This window comes from Bubalus bubalis, chromosome 6 (genome assembly GCF_019923935.1).
Source record: "Bubalus bubalis isolate 160015118507 breed Murrah chromosome 6, NDDB_SH_1, whole genome shotgun sequence".
Classification (NCBI taxonomy): Eukaryota; Metazoa; Chordata; class Mammalia; order Artiodactyla; family Bovidae; genus Bubalus; species Bubalus bubalis.
The window spans coordinates 85359877-85380714 of record NC_059162.1 but is presented as its reverse complement, the minus strand read 5'-3'; the positions used below and the strand labels follow the sequence as shown (position 1 = coordinate 85380714).

The 20838-nt window shown below is 40.6% G+C and overlaps 1 protein-coding gene and 1 long non-coding RNA gene across 3 annotated transcripts in view; one reads left to right on the top strand and one right to left on the bottom strand.

The window, feature by feature from the left end:
* The window catches only part of C6H1orf87 (chromosome 6 C1orf87 homolog), a 95332-nt gene extending 88801 nt beyond the window's left edge, over positions 1–6531 (bottom strand). Inside the window, exons 1-2 of the mRNA XM_044944908.2 lie at positions 6451–6531; positions 4590–4719 (exon numbers count right to left, since the gene is read on the bottom strand). Coding sequence (XP_044800843.2) covers positions 4590–4696 — 107 coding nt within the window. The 5' untranslated portion in view covers positions 4697–4719; positions 6451–6531. The remainder of the gene's footprint in view (positions 1–4589; positions 4720–6450) is intronic.
* Positions 6532–6768: 237 nt separating this feature from the next.
* Positions 6769–15698, top strand: LOC123333921. 2 transcript variants are annotated; one of them, XR_006551513.2, is made up of 2 exons: positions 6769–6942; positions 15417–15698. It is a non-coding gene; the product is annotated as an uncharacterized LOC123333921 (long non-coding RNA). The 2 variants fall into 2 exon arrangements; XR_006551514.2 differs by lacking the exon at positions 6769–6942 and adding an exon at positions 7186–7247.
* Positions 15699–20838: the final 5140 nt, after the last annotated feature.

The following is a 20838-nucleotide window of genomic DNA, read 5'->3' as shown; positions in this document are numbered from 1 at the left end:
ATTGTCTATAAGCTTCAAGTTCCATGATTTCACCAACGTTTATCTCTTTTAAGAAAATGAGAATATTTGTCTCCTATCATCTGGCATATTTTCTCCTGGATCAGCTATCCCATTAATCATCAGGGTTCCATAGTAACAACTGCATGCTATTTTAGCAACATGTGCCTTTAGACATGGATTTAAAGCCCTTAGTATTGTCTTTCTGGGCTCCCCAGTTGGTGCTAGTGGTAAAGAATCCTCCTGCATTGCAGGAGCTACAAGAGACTAGGGTTAGATCCCTAGGTTGGGAAGATACCCTGTAGTGGGAGATGGCAACCCACTCCAGTATTCTTGCCTGGAGAATCCCATGGACAGAGGAGCCTGGCAGGCTACAGTACATGGGGTCGCAAGAGTTGGACATGACTTAGCAACTAAACCACCATTGTATTCTAACTCATTTATTAGGCTTTCAATGTGTACACGACTTTACACTCAGTACTGAGGGTAAGGTTGTGCACACAGAATTTACAGTTAAATGGGGGACACAGAAATGCATAGAAAATTGTCATTGAGCACGACAATCCCTAAGGATGCTACAGGGGTCACAGGAGAGGGAAACAGGCAAATCCAGGGCTGGTGGTGGTGACACCTGATTAGATTTGCATTTTAAAAAGATTGTTGTTCAGTTGCTAAATCATGTCCAACTCTTTGGAACTCCATGGACTACAGCATGCCAGACTTCCCCATCCTTCACTATCTCCTGGAATTTGCTCAAACTCATGTCCATTGAGTCGGTGATGCTATCCAACCCTTTCATCCTCTGTCACCCCGTCTCCTCCTGCCCTCAGTCTTTTGCAGCATCAGGATCTTTTCCAATGAGATGGCTCTTCGCATCAGGTGGCTAAAGTTTTGGTGCTTCAGCTTCAGCATCAGTCCTTCTGATGAATATTCAGGATTAATTTCCTTTAGGATAGGGTGGTTTGATCTCCTTTCAATCCAAGGGACTCTAGGTGGTTGCTAGCCATACTTAAGAACTGGTCTTCTCAATCTGTAATTCAATCTGTAATGTTGCATAGGCCTCACCTGGGAATTGACAACAATGCACATTCTGACTCAATATGTCTAGAAAGGGGCCGGAGAGTCTGCATTTCTAGCAAGCTCTCAGGTGAGGTTGATGCTGATGGCCCATAGACTACATTTTGAAGACCATGGTTCCAGAGAATGAATCAGAGAATGAGATGAAAGACGGGGATCAGGATTGGAAGGCTGTTGTAGGGGTCTATGAGGAAAATAATGATGCCACAAACTGAGGGACACCTCAATATATAAACCTATATATTGATCTCCTTGATGAAAAATATGTGTTCTAAGCAGGCATTGATCATTTTCTGTTCATCTCTTGTTAATCACTGTACAGGCTAAACTAAAAAAGGAGAGAAGGAGTAAATTCCAGGCTTAGTTCTTAATAAGTGGCCTCACTTTAAGTTCACTGAGATCTCAGTTGTCTCACCTCATCTGTAAAATGGGAGACTGGTTGTTATGGTTTAAGTTCTATCCCCTTACCCCGGTTCATATTTTTAAGTCCTAATTTCCAGTATCTCAGAATGTGATCTTATTTGGAAATAGGGTAACTGCAGAAGTAATTAGTGTAGATGAGGCCATGCTAGAATAGTAGGGCTGTCAGCCAACTGACTGGTGTCCTTATGAAAGGAGGAAACCTGTACACAGACACATATTATTTCTCCAAGAAGGAGAGAGACTTGGAACAGCTGGATTCTTCCTGGGCACGTCAGAATGGGCAAGGCTCTGCAGACACCTTGGCTTCAGCTGTCTAGTCTCCAGAACTGAGAGGCAGCACATTTCTGTTGGTCTAAGCCACCCAGTTTTGGTATGGTCATACAGCAGTCCTAGAAAACCAACAGACTGATTTTGGTTTGTATTTTGAAGATCATATTTATGTCTGACACGCTATCCATCTTTCCACACAACCTGTAAGACATCTGAACTAAATGTGGTTACACATTTGTAAAGCAACTATACTCCAACAAAATTAATTCAAATAAATTAATAAATGTCATTACACAAGAAGATTTCTGTTTTTCCATCCAATATTAATTTGCAATTTTTCTTTTTAATCCAGACTTTTCTTTTAGAGATTTCTTTCTTTTTTGGCTTTTATTTATTTTTCTATGTAGATTTCTTTTACTAATAGGGTCAGTTGATTCAACTCAAAGAAAATACCATCTTGAGACCCGGGCTGAAGGGTGTAGATGTAGCATGATTTAAATGTTTTTTAGAGACAGACTCTGGAACATGCAAAGCATGCTTGTGGTGGGTCTGTCCTTACCTCAGCAACGAGAAGCCTCTTGAAAGTTATTTACTTTTGAACCATACAATAATATTTTAGGAAAGCTTGTTAACTGTCCTATGTCATTCCAGCAACAGTAACATCAAGTCCATAGAAACAAATAACAAAACTTATCTTAATATTAAAAAATAACAATTATCTTATTGTCTGTCACAGAAGAAACAGAACTGTGTTTTTTATTTCCCAATTAGTGTAACTGATGTAGTGTACTCTTATTTCCAGAATCTAAAATTTAAAGAACAAAGAGAAATAAGGGCACCTTCTTATAAGAAAGATGGAATTTTTCTCTAATTTAAAAGGAAAAGGACCCTTCCTCTCCCCACCACCCGATTAGGAACATATTAAACTCTGATACCATTGGAAAAAGGAAGGAGTTGGGGATGTTGGGGTTAAACAAACAACATCAAAGAGGAATGGAATTAGTAGATTAGCAATGTCTTCCAGGTAGAAGGAGAATTGAGCAAAGCATTCCTAGTGATCTTATTTACTTTTCTGGATAATGACAAATTTGTCAAGATCTTGAAATAATCACTTACTCATCAGTGTCTCAGTTTCTTCATCTACAAAACAGAGATAAACTGGCATAGAATATAAAAGGGATGGCAAGTGTTTCATAGAAAGATATTTGATTTTTTACTTAATGTCATATCTATGGAAACATTTGCTTCAATAATAATAGCAGATCCATTTATTAAGCATGTGGAATATGATTTCCCTGTAGCTCAAACAGTAAAGAATCTGCCTGTGATGCAGGAGACCTGGGTTCTATCCCTGGGTTGGGAAATTCCTCTGGAGAAGGGAATGGCAATCCACTCCAGTATTCTTGCCTGGAGAATTCCATGGACAGAGGAGCCTGATGGGCTACAGTCCATGGGGTCACAAATAGTCAGACACAACTGAGCAACTGACACACACACTATACTTCTAGGCACTGGAAAGATGTTTTGCATACTTTTCTCGTTTTTTTTTCTCATAACAACCTTACTAGGTAGATGAACTTTATCTTCAGTTGATAGCTGTAGAATCTGAGGCTTGAGATGTTAACTCACTTTTTCAATGTCAAAAGGCTAGAAAGGCACTGAGGCAGGATTCAAACTCACATCTCTTAAGTCTGTAAGGATTCCAAATACATGACTCCTGCTGCAAGCTCACTTCCTGTGCCATGGCAGACATTACTAGTTGACCACAGTACTGACTTGGACACGACTGAAGCGACTTAGCAGCAGCAGCAGCACAGTAGTGACTTTGGGGCACTCACTTTACAATCTCTTAGTACTGATGGTAGGGAGGTAAAGCTCATTTCCTCTCTAAAGCCCATACTCCTTAACAGTAGTCCTAATGGTCTCATCTTCAGGGATTCTGACTTAATAGGTCTTGAACCCCACATCTTTATTTTTAAGGATTCTCCAGGTGATGATAAGGATTCTCCACATGATGATAGCCAGGTTTGGTGTCCACTGCTTTCTGAACCTATGTTCAGTGAGGCTAGATCTTTTAGTTTGTCTATTTGTTTGGTCTGTGGTTTCTGAAAGAGAAGAAAGAGCTAAGGAAATGATTTTAGGAGGGAAAGGCACTTATTGACTACTATTTATGGAATGTCTACTAGAAGAAAGGCAGGTCTAGTATCGTTTTTTTCTTATGTGAACTATCAAAACTCTACAAGGAAGAATTGGTCAAAAAATGAGTGAATTTTAGAGATATGTGAGTGTCCCCCTTCAAATGTGACTGTGATGAGTTTGGAGGAAGAAAGCCCTCTTAGTTATGTTCTTAGAAGCCCCTGCTTACAGGAGTATGGAATTCAAGCAAAAGTAAGTGAAACTCTTAAAATTTATGATTAATTACTAATCCCACTCCTTTAATTCATAACAAATTGACTAACAACCTTCCTCCCTCCCTCTCCCCCCCCCCCCAAAATTACTACATGTGGTAGATTACAAACTTGATAAGGAGAAGCAGCAATGGTCCATTAATATGCATAAATGGCTCAATGCTTATATTTCCCATCTATCTGGAAAATCAGCTCAAGTAATTAAAGAGCATGGGGAAAACGCATCTTTGTAGGATGAAAAATTCAGGTAAACACTGTGCATAGAAGTTATCAACACTATTTTACTTTTACGGTTGCATCTTAATGACTTAATTTTCCACAGAGAGCATTTTTAAAATGTAAATTTCTAGATTAAGAAAAGCCTAAACTTCATTATCACCCAAGCAAAACATATTTTTCAAAGAGTAAACTTACATTTTTGGCTTCTCCACAAGGTATCGAAAGTGTTTACTTCCAATGATTTTTACCATCATCTCAGGCATCGCATTTGATCCACGGGGAGTCTTCCAAACTGAAGACATAATTCTCCAAACCTCTTCAAGTCCTTGGGGGTGGAAAATAAATAAAACTATTCCTCTGGGTTTTCCACTAGGCAACTGCAACATCCTTGTCAATAATAACAACAATAATAATAGCGAGGCCAAGTCTATTACCTATATTATAATCTCACTCAATGGTTCCAAAAAAAGCATGAGAAAGATATTCTTAATTACTATTATCATTCTTGTCTCACAGTTGAGGGAACAGGCATAATGTAGCTAAGTAACTTTTCCAATATTGAGAGAGTCAGTTCCTAGGTAGGTTGATAGGGAGTCTAGGGGTCCCCAAGGAGAGAGGGGTCTGGAATTATCAAGGAGGAAGAAAGGACAAACTTTTTTCCTACTCTACATTCCTTAGGATTATTTAATAATAATGTATCCTGCCTAAGGACAGTCTTTGGATTCAACCTTCTGTTATCTTAAAATGTTAATTACGGGAGTAGACCTGGTCTTTACAAGGATGTATCTTGCCTGAGGACAGTGTTATCTTAAAATGTAAATTATGGGAGTAGGTCTGATGAGGTCTTTACACCCTCCAGACATTCTTTGGATTATATAATCTCATTGTTAACACTAGCAAGCCGGTACTCTTTCTGCCCCCTTCTGATGCCTATGTCAGAAGCTTTCTCTATGTCCTTTATACTTTAATAAAACTTTATTACACAAAAGCTCTGAGTGATCAAGCCTCGTCTCTGGCCCCGGATTGAATTCTTCTCCTCCGGGGGTCAAGAATCCCGGTGTCTTCACGTGATTCAACAACCTTTCAATATCACATAACAGTAATTAGCAGAATTGGAAATCCCATCTAAGAGGTTTGCAAAACTGGTTGACTGAGCCATTTGGTGATTGTCTTCCTATTCTACAAGTCACCAGATGGGATTCTAATGAGCTCAGAGAAGAAAGTAGGGCTTTACAAGGACATGTGAGGAACTCAAATTCAGTTCTGATGCTCAGTATCTCCATTTATGAAACCAGAAGAATTCCAGTGCTGCCCTCTGGATTTAGTAATAATCCAATGACATCATGCATCTGAAGGAGCAATGTGCATAGAAAAGAGGGATTTTTTGCTCATCTGATTTTTCTACAATACAGTGAATCTAAAATTGAGACCCTCCACTAATATTCACTGGGAGTTTAATCAGGTCTGCTGCCAGGGGAAACAGAAGTTCTATAAACCTGGTCCCAGACTAACCATCCCCTGTTAGAGCCTCTTAGAAATTGAAAGGTCTTTAGAAATCATTTCTTTTTTTTTTTAATGAAGGTTTTTAAACATTAAATTTTGTATTGGGGTATAGATAATTAACAGTGTGATAGTTTCAGGTGAACAGCTGAGGGACTCAACCATACATACACATGTATCCATTCTCCCCCCAGTTCCCCTCCCATCCAGGCTGCCATGCAACAGTGAATAGTCTCCAAAGGCTCTCTTTACAGATTGGGAAACCAAGGCCCAGACAGGGTGTTAATTGACCAAGGTCACACAGTGATTGACCGCAGGCCTGGTTCCAGTACTTCGGTCTGATAACTAAAGCAGGGTTCTTCCCAAGACCCCAGTTTCACTTAGTGTGTGGTCAGCAATTGGATTTGCTCTGCGAGGTTAGCCCCCCAGATAGATTCTTTGAATCTGTCTGGAAGCTTCAAGGACCAGAACTTGTGATTGTGGAGTCCCCTCCACCCAGGAGCTGCGTGTCACTCCTGAGTCCTTTCCCCGGGGCGCTGAGACCCGGCTGCCTTACCGCTCCGGAGGCTCAGGGGTGCGCCTTCAGTGCTTCTCCCCAGGATTAAGACCTGCGGAGGCCTGTGGGGACCAAGGTGGGGCGGGGGCGCCCCCCCCAGGAGTCGGGCCAATCACAGGCCCCGCTCCCGGGCGGAGGCGGCTCCCGCCCCAGGTAGTTAAGGACGCAGAGGGCTGTTGCTGGGCGGGGACCAGAGCTCCTACCTGCCTGAGGCTGTGTGTGCCCAGGGTGTGGCTGTTGACTGGCGAATAGTCTGGATATTCTTTTCAAATCTGAGCTTCCTTCTTGAAGTCCATCTCTTTCACCTGTGCGGTCGCGTCTATCCTGCTCTTCCCTTAAGCTTCATTTCCCTTTGTGTGCATACAGCCAAAAATCTTCCTCTTGTCTCTTTAAATCCAAGCTCCTTCATTGTCTGGCTAAATCCCTTCTTTTTCCTGAGGTTCAGTGTCAAATAACTGCAAAATGGGGGAAAGTACTAAAAGGGACATAAAGGTAAGTTGGTGATTAAGTTGGTGATAAGAATATTTTTTAAAACTAATTTGTAGACATAATTTGCCACATTCCTCATTTGAGACAGATGACTATTACCTTATACGTTTTTTGTTCAGCCGCCTCATCGTGTCTGACTCTTCAAGACCCGATGGACTGCAGTACACCCGGCCTCTGTGTCCCTCACCATCTCCCAGAGTTTGCCCAAGTTCATGTTCATTGCATCGGTGATGCTGTCTCACTGTCTCATCCTCGGTCGCCCTCTTCTCCTTCTGCCTTGAATCTGCCTTGAATCAAGCTCTTTTCCAGTGAGTAAGCTGTTCACATCAAGTGACCAAATTCTTGGATTCAGCTTCAGCATCAATACTTTTAATGAGTAGTCAAGGTTGATTTCCTTTAAGACTGGTTTGATCTCCTTGCTGTCCAAGGGACTCTTCTCAAGAATCTTCTCCAGCACCACAATTTAAAAGTGTCAGTTCTGGTGCTCTGCCTTCTTTATGGTCCAGCTCTCAGAACAGTACATGACTACTGGAAAGACCAAGTGCTGTGGTTAGTTGCTCAATCGTGTCCGACTCATTGCGACCCCAACTGCAGCCCACCAGGTTCCTCTGTCCATGGGGATTCTCCAGGCAGGAATACTGGAGTGGGGGATGCCCTCCTCCAGGGGATCTTCCCAACCCAAGGATAGACCCCAGGTGTCCTGTGTTGCAGGCAGATTCTTTACCGTCTGAGCCACCTGAGAAGTCCAATAGCCTTGACTATATGGATCTTTGTTGGCAAAGTGATGTCTTTGTTTTTTAACACACTGTCTTGGTTTGTCATAGCTTTCCTGCCAAGAAACAATCGTCTTCTAATTTCATGGCTGCAGTTATCATCTGCAGTGATTTTAAAGCCCAAGAAGAGGAAATTTATCACTGCTTCCACCTTTTCCCCTTCTACATGCCATGAAGTGATGGGACCAGATGCCATGATATTAATTTTATATATATATATATATATATATATATATATATATATAAAGTTTCAAGCCAGCTTTTTCACTCTCCTTCTTCACCCTCATCAAAAGGTGCTTTAGTTCCTTTTAGTAACATTATAATTTAGCAATTACCAATAAAGGGTTTTTTTTCTGTTTTAAAGATTAAGATTACAAGGCTTGAGATATCTAGAAATTACCCAAGACCCCACAGAGGCAATTGATGGAGGCAAGATTTGAATATAAACCTACATATTCCAAGATTTCTAGGCATTTTTAATTATGTTAAAAGCCTTCAATAAATGTGGATAAAGGCTCTTCAAATTGACTACAGAATGATGTTATTTTCATCAGAAGCAGCAGCAGCCCCAGCATGCACACCCCCTGCCCCCTTCCCTCGAGCTGTATTGTGTTTTGTGCTTGACTGTATCAGCTGTTGGCACATGCTGCCAGAGATGGATGATACTCTGGTCTCCCTTTTAGGGCTCAGTCTCTAGTGGGCAAGACATATAGGCATGTTCTATTATGTACAAAGTGCCAGGGGAGTAGAGAAGAAGGGGAAGCTCCCTTCCCACTTCTCCAACCCAGCCTTCACATGGTCACCAGATCAGTCTTCCCAAGGCACAACTCTAGTCCAGTGTCTCAAAGGGCTCCCATCAGCCATGGAGATGGCCCATGGTTTCAAAGTCTTCTAAGCCCTGGAAGTCTTCTAGCTGTAGCTTGCTGTCCCACTACTTCTCTCAGATTCTCTAACCTCCATCAGACCTTGTGTACTCACTGGCCTGAATCTGCCTTTCATTTCTCTGCCTCTGGGACTTTGTTCATTCCCTTCCCTCTGTCTCAGGTCAGTTCAGTTCAGTTCAGTTGCTCAGTTGTGTCCAACTCTTTGCAACCCCATGGACTGCAGCACACCAGGCCTCCCTGTCCATCACCAACTCCCAGAGCTTGCTCAAACTCATGTCCATCAAGTTGGTGATGCCATCCAACCATCTCATCCTCTGTCATCCCCTGCTCCTCCTGCCTTCAATCTTTCCCAGCATCAGGGTCTTTTTCAATGAGTCGGTTCTTTGCACCAGGACCAAAGTGTTGGAGCTTCAGCTTCAGCATAGTCCTTCCAATGAATATTCAGGACTGATTTCCTTTAGGATTGACTGGTTGGGTCTCCTTGCAGTCCAAGGGACTCTCAAGAGTCTTCTCCAACATCACAGTTAAAAGGCATCAATTGTTTGGCACTTAGCTTTCTCTATGGTCTAACTCTCACATCCATACATGACAAATGGAAAAACCATAGCTTTGACTAGACAGACCTTTGTCAGCAAAGTAATGTCTCTGATTTTTAATATGCTGTCTAGGTTGGTCATAGATTTTCTTCCAAAGAGCATCTTTTAATTTCTTGGCTTCAGTCACCATCTGAAGTGATTTTGGACCCCAAGAAAATAATGTCTGTCACTGTTTCCATTGTTTCCCCATCTATTTGCCATGAAGTAATGGGAACAGATGCTATGATCTTCATTTTTTGAATGTTGAATTTTAAGCCACCTTTTTTACTCTCCTCTTTCACTTTTGTCAAGAGGCTCCTTAGTTCCTCTTCCATTTCTGCCGTAAGGGTGGTATCATCTGCATTTCTGAGGTTGTTGATATTTCTCCCGGCAATCTTGATTCCAGATTGTGCTTCAGCCAACCTGGCATTTTGCATGATGTACTCTGCATATAAGTTAAATAAGCAGGGTGACAATATTCAACCTTCATGTACTCCTTTCCCGATTTGGAACCAGTCCATTTTTCCATGTCCAGTTCTAACTGTTACTACTTGACCTGCATACAGATTTCCCAAGAGGCAGGTCAGGTGGTCTGGTATTCCCATCTCTTTAAGAATTTTCCACAGTTTTTTGTGACCCACATAGTCAAAGGCTTTGATGTAATCAGTAAAGCAGAAATGGATGTTGTTCTGGAACTCTTTTGCTTTTTCTATGATCCAGCAGATGTTGGACATTTGATATGTTGTTCCTCTCCTTTTACTAAATCCATCTTGAACATCTGGAAGTTCTCATTCCACATACTGTGGAAGCCTGGCTTGAAGACTTTTGAGCGTTACTTTGCTAACGTGTGAGATGAGTGCAATTGTGCGGTAGTTTGAGCATTCTTTGGCATTGCCTTTCTTTGGGACCGGAATGAAAACTGACGTTTTCCAGTCCTGTGGCCACTGCTGAGTTTTCCAAATGTGCTGGCATATTGAGTGCAGCACTTTCACAGCATCATCTTTGAGGATTTGAAATAGCTCAACTGGAATTCCAGCACCTCCACTAGCTTTGTTCATAGTGATACTTCCTAAGGCCTATTTGACTTTGCATTCCAGGGTGTCAGGTTCTAGGTGAGTGATCACACCATCATGGTTATCTGGGTCATGAAGATCTTTTTGTATAGTTCTTCTGTGTATTCTTGCCACCTCTTCTTAATATCTTCTGCTTCTGTCAGGTCCATACCATTTTGGTACTTTATCGAGCCCATCTTTGCATGAAATGTTCTCTTGGTATCTCTAATTTTCTTGAAGAGATCTCTGGCCTTTCCCATTCTATTGTTTTCCTCTTTTCTTTGCATTGGTCACTGAGGAAGGCTTTCTTAGGTCTCCTTGCTATTCTTGGGAACTCTGCATTCAAATGGGTATATCTTTCCTTTTCTCCTTTGCTTTAGCTTCTTTTCTTTTCTCAGCTATTTGTAAGGCCTCCTCAGACAACCATTTTACCTTTTGAATTTTTTTTTCCCTTGGGTCTGGCTTTGTACTGCCTCTTGTACAATGTCATGGACCTCCAACCATAGTTCTTCAGGCACTTTCTATCACATCTAATCCCTTGAATCTGTTTGTCACTTCTACTGTATAAGGGATTTGATAGGTCATATCTGAATGGTCTAGTGGTTTTCCCTATTTTTTTCAATTTAAGTCTGAATTTTGCAATAATGAGTTCATGATCTGAGCTGGCTACAGTACTCATGTTTCCCATTGTGTCAGCCTGCTCTCCTTCCATCTCAAATTGTCAAAAGTATGTACCTGGAATCAGATACCTTGGGTTCAAATTCTATCTCTGATACTTCAGTGTGATTTGGGGTGAGTCATTTAACGTCTTTGTACTTTGGTTTCATCTTCTATAAAATGAGTACAGTGTTTTATAAAGATTAATTGAGTAGTATAAATAAGGCATTTAGAACAATGCCTGACACATAAGGAGCAATATAAATGTTGGCTTGCGTCATTATTATAATTATCTGTCAAGAAGCCAAACCAAATCCCAGAAGCTGAAAAGGATTTCTCCATTCTCTGAATAATTTGATTTCTCTCTTATAAAATGTGTCTTTCTTTGCCTGTTTGGGTAGTTATCATACCTTCCTGGTCTATGCTGGTGGCTGAATAATGGCCCCCAGATGTTCACATTCTAATCTCTGGAACCTATTAGTGTTGCCTTCTCAGGCAAAAGGGACTTTGCAGATGTGATTAAGTTAAGGATCTTGAGATGGAGAGATTATCCTGGATTAGCCAAGTGGGTTCAAATATAATCACAAATGTCCTTTAAAGAGGGAGGCAGTGGGAGATTTTTACTGTAGAAGAAGAAGTATGAGATATGACCATGAAAGCAAGAGATTAGAATCATTTTAAGATGTCCTGAGCCAAAGAATCCAGGTGGCCTCCAGAAGCTAGGATAGGCAAGGAATTGGATTCTGCTTTAGGGACTCCTCAAAGAGGACTTCCTTGGTGTTTCAGTCAGTAAAGCATCTGCCTACAATGCGGGAGACCCAGGTTCAATCTCCCTGGGTCAGGAAGATCCCTTGAAGAAAATGGCAACCCACTCCAGTACTCTTGCCTGGAAAATCCCATGGATGGAGGAGCCTGGTAGGCTACAGTCCATGGGGTCTCAAAGAGTCGGACATGACTGAGTGACTTCACTCACTTAGGGACTCCAGAAGGAACCATACCCTGCTGATCCTTTGACTTTAGACTAGTAAAAATGCTTTTGGGTATCTGGGATCCAATTTGTGCTGCTATAAACCATCAAGTTTGTGATAATGTATCATAACAGCCATAAGAAATTAATGCAATGCCCTATCAGTCCTCCAAGGCACAACTCTGTGCCTTTATAGATCTGATCACACTCTGTGGCTTCAGTAGGCCGAACAGTTCTTATCAATGACTGGTACACAGATATCAGAAGATAAACAAGTTTTCTAACTGCTCACAATTTAGTAACCTGTGAGGATAAGGTTTGTAGTGATGCTTCCTAAGGCCCACTTGACTTCACATTCCAGGATGTCTGGCTCTAGGTGAGTGATCATACCATCGTGATTATCTGGGTTATGATCTTTTTTGTATAGTTCTTCTGTGTATTCTTGCCACCTTTTCTTAATATCTTCTGCTTCTGTTAGGTCCATACCATTTCTGTCCCTTATTGAGCCCATCTGTGCATTAAATGTTCCCTTGGTATCTCTAATTTTCTTGAAGAGAACTCTAGTCTTTCCCATTCTATTGTTTTCCTCTATTTCTTTGCACTGATCACTGAGGAAGGCTTTCTTATCTCTCCTTGCTATTCTTTGGAACTCTGCATTCAAATGGGTATATCTTTCCTTTTCTCCTTTGATTTTGGCTTCTCTTCTTTTCACATCTATTTGTAAGTCCTCCTCAGATAGCCATTTTGCTTCTTTGCATTTCTTATTCTTGGGGATGGTCTTGATCCCTGTCTCCTGTACAGTGTTGCGAACCCCTATCCGTAATTCATCAGGCACTCTGTCTGTCAGATCTAGTCCCTCAAATCCATTTGGCATTTCCACTTCATAATCATTAAGAATTTGATTTAGGTCATACCTGAATGGTCTAGTGATTTTCCCTACTTTCTTCAATTTAAGTCTGAATTGGCAATAAGAAATTAAGATGTTTACTCCTTGGAAGGAAAGTTATGATCAACCTAGATAGCATATTCAAAAGCAGAGACATGACTTTGCCAACAAAGTTTCATCTAGTCAAGGCTATGGTTTTTCCTGTGGTCATGTATGGATGTGAGAGTTGGACTGTGAAGAAGGCTGAGTGCCGAAGAATTGATGCCTTTGAACTGTGGTGTTGGAGAAGACTCTTGAGAGTCCCTTGGACTGCAAAGAGATGCAACCAGTCCATTCTGAAGGAGATCAGCCCTGGGATTTCTTTGGAAGGAATGATGCTAAAGCTGAAACTCCAGTACTTTGGCCACCTCATGCGAAGAGTTGACTCATTGGAAAAGACTCTGCTGCTGGGAGGGATTGGGGTCAGGAGGAGAAGGGGACGACAGAGGATGAGATGGCTGGATGGCATCACTGACTCGATGGACGTGAGTCTGGGTGAACTCCGGGATTTGGTGATGGACAGGGAGGCCTGGCGTGCTGTGATTCATGGGGTCGCAAATAGTCGGACATGACTGAGCGACTGAACTGACTGAACTGAATTCATGATCTGAGGGCCTTAGGAAGTATCACTACAAACAAAGCTAGTGGAGGTGATGGAATTCCAGTTGAACTATTTGAAATCCTAAAAGATGATGCTGTGAAAGTGCTACACTCAATATGCCAGCAAATTTGGAAAACTCAGCAGTGGCCACAGGACTGGAAAAAGTCAGTTTTCATTGCAATCTCGAAGAAAGGCAATGCCAAAGAATGTTCAAACTACCACACAATTGCACTCATCTCACACACTAGCAAAGTAATGCTCAAAATTCTTCAAGCCAGGCTTCAACAAAACATGAGCTGTGAACTTCCAGATATTCAAGCTGGTTTTAGAAAAGGCAGAGGAACCAGAGATCAAATTGCCAACATCCGCTGGATCATCGAAAAAGCAAGAGTTCCAGAAAAACATCTATTTCTACTTTATTGACTATGCCAAAGCCTTTGACTGTGTGGATCACAATAATCCGTGGAAAATTCTGAAAGAGATGGGAATACCAGACCACCTAACCTGCCTCTTGAGAAATCTGTATGCAGGTCAGGAAGCAACAGTTAGAACTGGACATGGAACAACAGACTGGTTCCAAATAGGTAGAGGAGTACATCAAGGCTGTATACTGTCACTGTGCTTATTTAACTTATATGCAGAATGCGTCATGAGAAATGCTGGGCTGGATGAAGCAAAGCTGGAATCAAGATTGCTGGAAGAAATATCAATAACCTCAGATATGCAGATGACACCACCCTTATGGCAGAAAGTGAAGAAGAACCAAAGAGCCTCTTGTTGAAAGTGACAGAGGAGAGTGAAAAAGTTGGCTTAAAGCTCAACATTCAGAAAACTAAGATCATGGCATCTGGTCCCAGAGCTTCGTGGGCAATAGATGGGGAAACAGTGGAAACAGTGTCAGACTTTATTTTTGGGGGCTCCAAAATCACTGCAAATGGTGATTGCAGTCATGAAATTAAAAGACGCTTGCTCCTTGGAAGGAAAGTTATGACCAACCTAGCTAGCATATTAAAAAGCAGAGACATTACTTTGCCAACAAAGGTCCATCTAGTCAAGGCTATGGTTTTTCCAGTGGTTATGTATGGATGTGAGAGTTGGACTGTGAAGAAAGCTGAGCACCGAAGAATTGATGCTTTTGAAGTGTGGTGTTGGAGAAGACTCTTGAGAGTCCCTTGGACTGCAAGGAGATCCAACCAGTCCTTCCTAAAGGAGATCAGTCCTGGGTGTTCATTGGAAGGACTGATGTTGAAGCTGAAACTCCAATACTTTGGCCACCTGATGCGAAGATCTGACTCATTTGAAAAGACCCTGATGCTGGGAAAGATTAAGGGCAGTGGGAGAAGGGGACGACAGAGGATGAGATGTCTGGATGGCATCACCAACCCAATGGACATGAGTTTGAGTAAAGTCTGGGAGTTGGTGGTGGACAAGGAGGCCTAGCGTGCTGTAGTCTATGGAGTCACAAGGGGTTGGACATGCCTGAGTGACTGAACTAAACTTAACTGAGGATAGGGTGTTGAGGCTGCTGGCAGAGATCTATGTCAATAAATACTATGTTTTTTCAGTAGAAGAGGAGGAAGCTGGATCAGAACTTAAAATGGAGTCAGTGTCTGAAAGGTGACAAGACAAAGAGCCTCGATCCAGCTATACCTGAAGCTAGAGTCTAGACTTCCAAAACAGAGGAGTGATAAATTTCCCTTTTACTTAGGACTTTTTGAGATGGACCTCATTAATCTTTATCCAGAGAGTTCTGACTAATGTAAAGGCTTAAACTTTATGTTGCTAAGATTTATATGTGGGGTGCAGTTAAAAAATTGAATGGTATTTAAAGTTTCACTATAAATTCTATGATAAAGCTTGATGGAATAAATTGATCCTGATCAAATCCAATATTCTACCAATGAGTATCCTTTGACCTTATCTTGGCTTAGAGGTTTTATATATGCTAACTAGAAACATATAACACTGGAAAGAGGTTTTTGATAATGCAGCTCTTTTATCATTTTGGAGGTATTAAGATGAAATTTGATATATTTTTTTCAGATCCCAGGAAGCCTCTGGTTTGCCATTTCCTAGCCAAGTGACCTGGAACAAGCAATGTAACTCTTTTATCTTTAAAGTAGGGACAAACAACATTTAATCTGAAGATTGCTATCAGGATTAGAGATAACATCCTAAGAGACTTAATATGCAATTTGTTGCTGTTGTTTGGTTGCTCAGTCGTGTACAGCTCTTTGCAACCCCATGGACTACAGCTTGCCAGGCATACCTATCCTTTAATATGCAATAGGCTTCCAATAAATTGTATTCTTGTTTATAACAATAGTGGCTAATGTTTAATGAATATTTATTATATGGTAGTCATTGTGGTAAGAGCTTTTCATTCAATATCTATTCAATCTTCCCTCAAACTTTGTGAAATAAGTACATTATTATCCCCATTTTAGAGATGAGGAGCCTGAAGATGAAAAAAGAAGATTAAAAAACTTAGGGAACATAACTAGGAAGAGTCAGAGCTGCAGTGAAAATCTAGGTGTGTCTGACTCTAGAAGTAGCCTTTATAACCACAAGTCAATATCTCCTCTGTGGATGTTAGTTAGCCATGTTATTGTTACCATTAATGCTAATATTCTTATTGGCATTGCTTTAAGGCTCTAAGTCCCTTAGAGAAGCAGCTATGACAGAATTCTTAAGAAGCAATGGCCTTTTCTTATCTGGGAATTTTTTACTTTACACCCTGCTTTATGAAATGACATAACCAGGAAACATCTCTCCAGTGGTTTATATTAAACAAGACAAAACAAAAAACTGTGCAATAAATGTCTTCATAAGATTAAATAGTTCAGTTGAAACTGCCTTCCTTGAATTCAACAGCTTTAGATTATGAGTCACCAGAGAAAGATTCCAGAGAAACATCTCCATCCAAGAGAGTCAGCTCCCCACTCCAACCAAAAAAGATGAATAGCTGTAATAAGTGGACCAAAAAATGCCCCCTCCTAAAACTTCATGATTTTATGTTTACCATCAAACAGAGTAAGGATGAGGAAAAAATTGTCTCCAATGTTTTGTTTTTGCCCATAGAAGTCAGAAGAGAATGAATTTATAAATAGGAAGCAAAAAAGCACTGTTCTCTTAAACAGTTTAATCAAAGATTTATAAAACTAGGCATTTTGCATCAAAGTCCCTGTCCAAAAAGAGAAGGGACGAATACTGATGTAAACCGAGCTGCTTTGCAAAGAATATGGGCATTATATAATACTTTTTTTTTGGCCAAAGAAACATACAGGACCCAAGCCAGTGATCTTTTATGACTAAAGGGGGATGTCAGGTAAAAAGATGAGTGAGGGCAGGCTGATTTTAGAACACAATGCAAATATGGCCAAATTTCTTTTCTCTTTAAAATGCTCTCATGCTCTGGAAAAATAAGGTCATGTATCGTACTGCTTAGATGGGTTGACTTTGGGCCCCATATTAGTTTACTTAGGTTGCCATAACAAGTACTACACAGTGAGTGAATTAAAAACAGAAATTGATTGTTGCACAATTTTAGAGGCCAGAAGTCCAAGAGGGTGTGTCAGCAGGGTTGGTGGCTTCTGAGGGTGATGAGGCAAAATCTCTTCCATGCCTGCATCCTTACTTCTACTGGTTTATGGACAATATTTGGTGTTCTCTTGGCTTGTAATGTCTGACTTCAGGTTCTCATGATATTTCACTGTGTGCACATTTGTGCCCAGTCTACTCCAGTATAACCTCATCTTAACTAATTACCTCTGCAGTCATTCTATTTCCAGATAAGGTCATATTCTGAGATACTGGGGGTTAGGATTTCAGCCTGTGAATTTGTGGGACTTAAAATTTGCTGTTGGCTGAATGTCTGTGTTCCTCTCCCATTCTTCTGTTGAATCCTTAACCCTCATATGATGATATTTGAGTTGAGGTCTTTGGGAAGTAATTAGGTTTAGATGAGGTCATGGGATTGGCACTCTTATAAGGAAAGGACCAGAGCTCTTTCTCTCCATCCTGTGAGGATACAGCAAGAGAGTGTACCTCTGCAAACCAGGATGAGGGTTCTTTCTGGAAACTGAGTTGGCTGGCACCTTGATTTTGGATTTCTCTGCCTTTAAAACTTTGAGAAATAAATGGTTATTGTTTAAAATCTATGGTATTTTTGTTATTGTAACTTCACCTAACTTAGCCATAATTCAATCCATAAGAAGTCCTAACTGCTTGGATCCAAACTTTGACTCTGTATTCAGTATAGTATTACTTTAGACAAGCTACTTTGTGCTTTTTTTTTTTTTAAAACTTAATTTCCTTGTGGATAGTAACAATGCCTACAATCATGTAAGGCTGAAAGGAATTAACAAATGCTTAGGATAGTGTTTGGTGTACGGTGAGGGTTTGTCATTAGCCTTCCTTCTCAGGATGATATACACGTACTTTATTATGCATTCTCAGATTTGGCTGTTACTCACTTCTCCAGTCTCATCTCCCTCTTCTTCTCCATCCCACCTAACTGAAGCTGCACCAAATTGTCCGCAGTTCCTTAAAAACCTCCCATGGAGTTTTATCCCTCATGCCTTTGCAGAAGTTGTTGTTTTTGCTTGAGATGTTTTCCTCATGACCCTGTTTCTAACTTTCAAGGTAAGATCAAATGTTACCAATTCTGTGAAGCTATCTATTCCCAATGTCTTTAGGCAGGTAGGTCTGCTATCTTCAGTAAGCTAATAGTATTAATGAACCCATGGGGGTTAAATCTCGTTCACTTGATTTCACTAATCAAGGTCGTTTTAAGACTTGCTTGTCCTTCAGGTAGCTAAATAAGATGTTTGCCTGAGTTATTTTCTAGAAACTTGGAGTCAGCTGTGTCTAGTTTGAGCCTAGCCAGTCAAGACTGGGTAGGACCACTGGCCTTTCAATTGGGCATACGTGAGTGTCCACTCAGTGACCTTTTGAACTGGCAAAATGACCTAACGCCTGTGCAGAATGACCAGTACTGCACCTTATTCCAATCCCTGCTCCCCATGCCTCAGACCTGCCACTTCATGATTCATATCCCATAAATATCCCAAACCCTTGCCTTCTGGGAAAAGTCATGCCTTCTGGAAAAAAGTCACTCACCACAAAATTCATGAGTTTATATTATTTCCATTTAAGAGATAGGTATACCTAGAATTTCCTACTTCTATTTACTAGTTTGGATTATGTCAATTCATCTGAACCAATGAATTATTTCACTGGGGAAAAATAACAGCAGAAACATGAACGAAATTGTTGGAGGAGTCCTTAGCTGTGAGGAAGAAACAGTATCCAGAAAGTTACAAAGTTCAGGAACCTGGTAGACATTAGTCTTATAGGAGGTTGAATAATTTCCCCAAGGTCTTGCGACAAATTAGTGGAAGGACAATGATTCATATTCACATCTATCTGTAGAATGACTTCTGACTAGGAATTCTAAATCACAGAAAGACCATTCTGGTCACCTCTGCCCTGGATTGTTAGGAGCCTTACCTGATTTTCAAGTTTTCACAACTGTAAATCGCAGAATCTCAAGGTTGAAAGGCGGTCTCAGACATTGTCTCATGTAATTATCCCTCCACCCATGCATTGATATTCTTTGAAACATTCTTGCCCAATTATTCTGAAGGCCTCAAAGAGGCTATATGGTAGAATTGAGAACACTGTCTCTGAGACCGGAAGATTGAGTTCAAATATCAATTCCAACACTACTGTTGCTTATTCTTAGGCAATGGGCTTAGCATTTATGCCTTGTTCTAATCTGTAAAAGGATCATAATAACGTTATTTTTTTCAAAACAATATTTGTTCTGTATTTATGTGCAGGCCCTCTTCTAAATTTTTTTCTATTTACCAACACATTTAGTCTATTAATAATTCTGTGAGGTAGGGAGTATTGTTTTCAATTAAGGAAACTGAGGCAGAGGAAAATTCAGTACCTTGTCCTAGATTATATAATTACATAGTGATAGGGCTGGGATTCAAACTCTCGCAGTCTGACTTTAGAGTTTATACACCATCCACCATGTTCTACACCTCCTTGCTGCTCTTGTGTGTGTGTGAAAGTCGTTTGGTCATGTCTGACTCTTTGTGATTCTATGGACTGTCCATGGAATTCTCCAGGCCAGAATACTAGAGTGAGTAGCCTTTCCCTTCTCCAGGGGATCTTCCCAACCCAGGGATCAAACCCAGGTCTCCCACATTGCAGGCGGATTCTTTACCAGCTGCCTTGGGAAGAGCAAATGATAAAGTATACATAAAGCAGTTATCACAGATCCTGGCACACCCTAATTCTTAGTAAATATTAGTGCTGCTGCCATGACTCTCCTCCCACTTCCAGTCTTCTTCCTAGTAGCCATGAAGCCCAAGAGCCATAAACTCCTCAATTTATGAATGCTGTGAGAAAAGAGGGAAGCCTGCTCCACTTCCTAATCCTGCTTCATGGTCTAGAAGAGGGACCATGTACACACACAGGACTTTTCAGTGCCCAACATCCCACCCGCACCCCCCACACTACTAAAGTGGCTTGATTGGGATAAGACTCCCTCTTTTTGGTGGGAAGTAAGAAAGTGATTGAGAGAAAGAACCCTTCTTGATAGAGCAAGTTGAATTTATGATAAAACTTACTGTATTAGTATCACTGATATCTGTATCTTTTAAATATTGGGCATAAATAATGATAATACAAGACTAGAAAGATTAATATTGTTAAGAGGTCCATACAGCATAAAGCGATATACAGATTCAATGAAATCCCTATCAAAACCCAATGGTATCTTTCACAAAAATAGAACAAATGATTCTAAAATTTGTATGGAACAACCATAGCAAAAATCTGAGTAACCAAAGCAATCCTAAAAACAAAGCTGAAAGCTTCATGTTTCCTGATTTAAAACTGTTTTACAAAGCTGTAGTAATAAAACCAATATGGTCTCAGCTGGTTTGAACAGACACATCAATGTTTAGATCAATGGAATAGTATACAGAACCCAGATGGTCAATTAATTTATAACAGAGGAGCCAAAATATACAATGAGGAAAAACAGATTCTTCAGTAAATGGTGTTGTGATAATTTTTTTGAACTTGACGCTGAAAGTAAAGGCAACAAAAGCAAAGATAAACAATTGGAACTACATTGAACTAAACAGCTCTAAAGAACAAAGAAAATAAAAAAAATGAAAAGGACATCTATTAAGTGAGAGGAAATATTTGAAAATTACATATTGGTAAGGGGCTGGTGCAGTCGCTAGGGAAAATAGTATGGAGATTCTTCAAAAACTTAAAAACAGAACTCATGTATGTTCCCAGCAATTCCACTTCTGGATATTTATCTGAAAAAAATGAAAACTCTAACTTGAAAAGATATCTGAACCCCATGTTCATTGCAGGATTATTGCAATAGCCAAGACATGGAAACAAACGAAGTGTCCATTGATGGATGGATAAG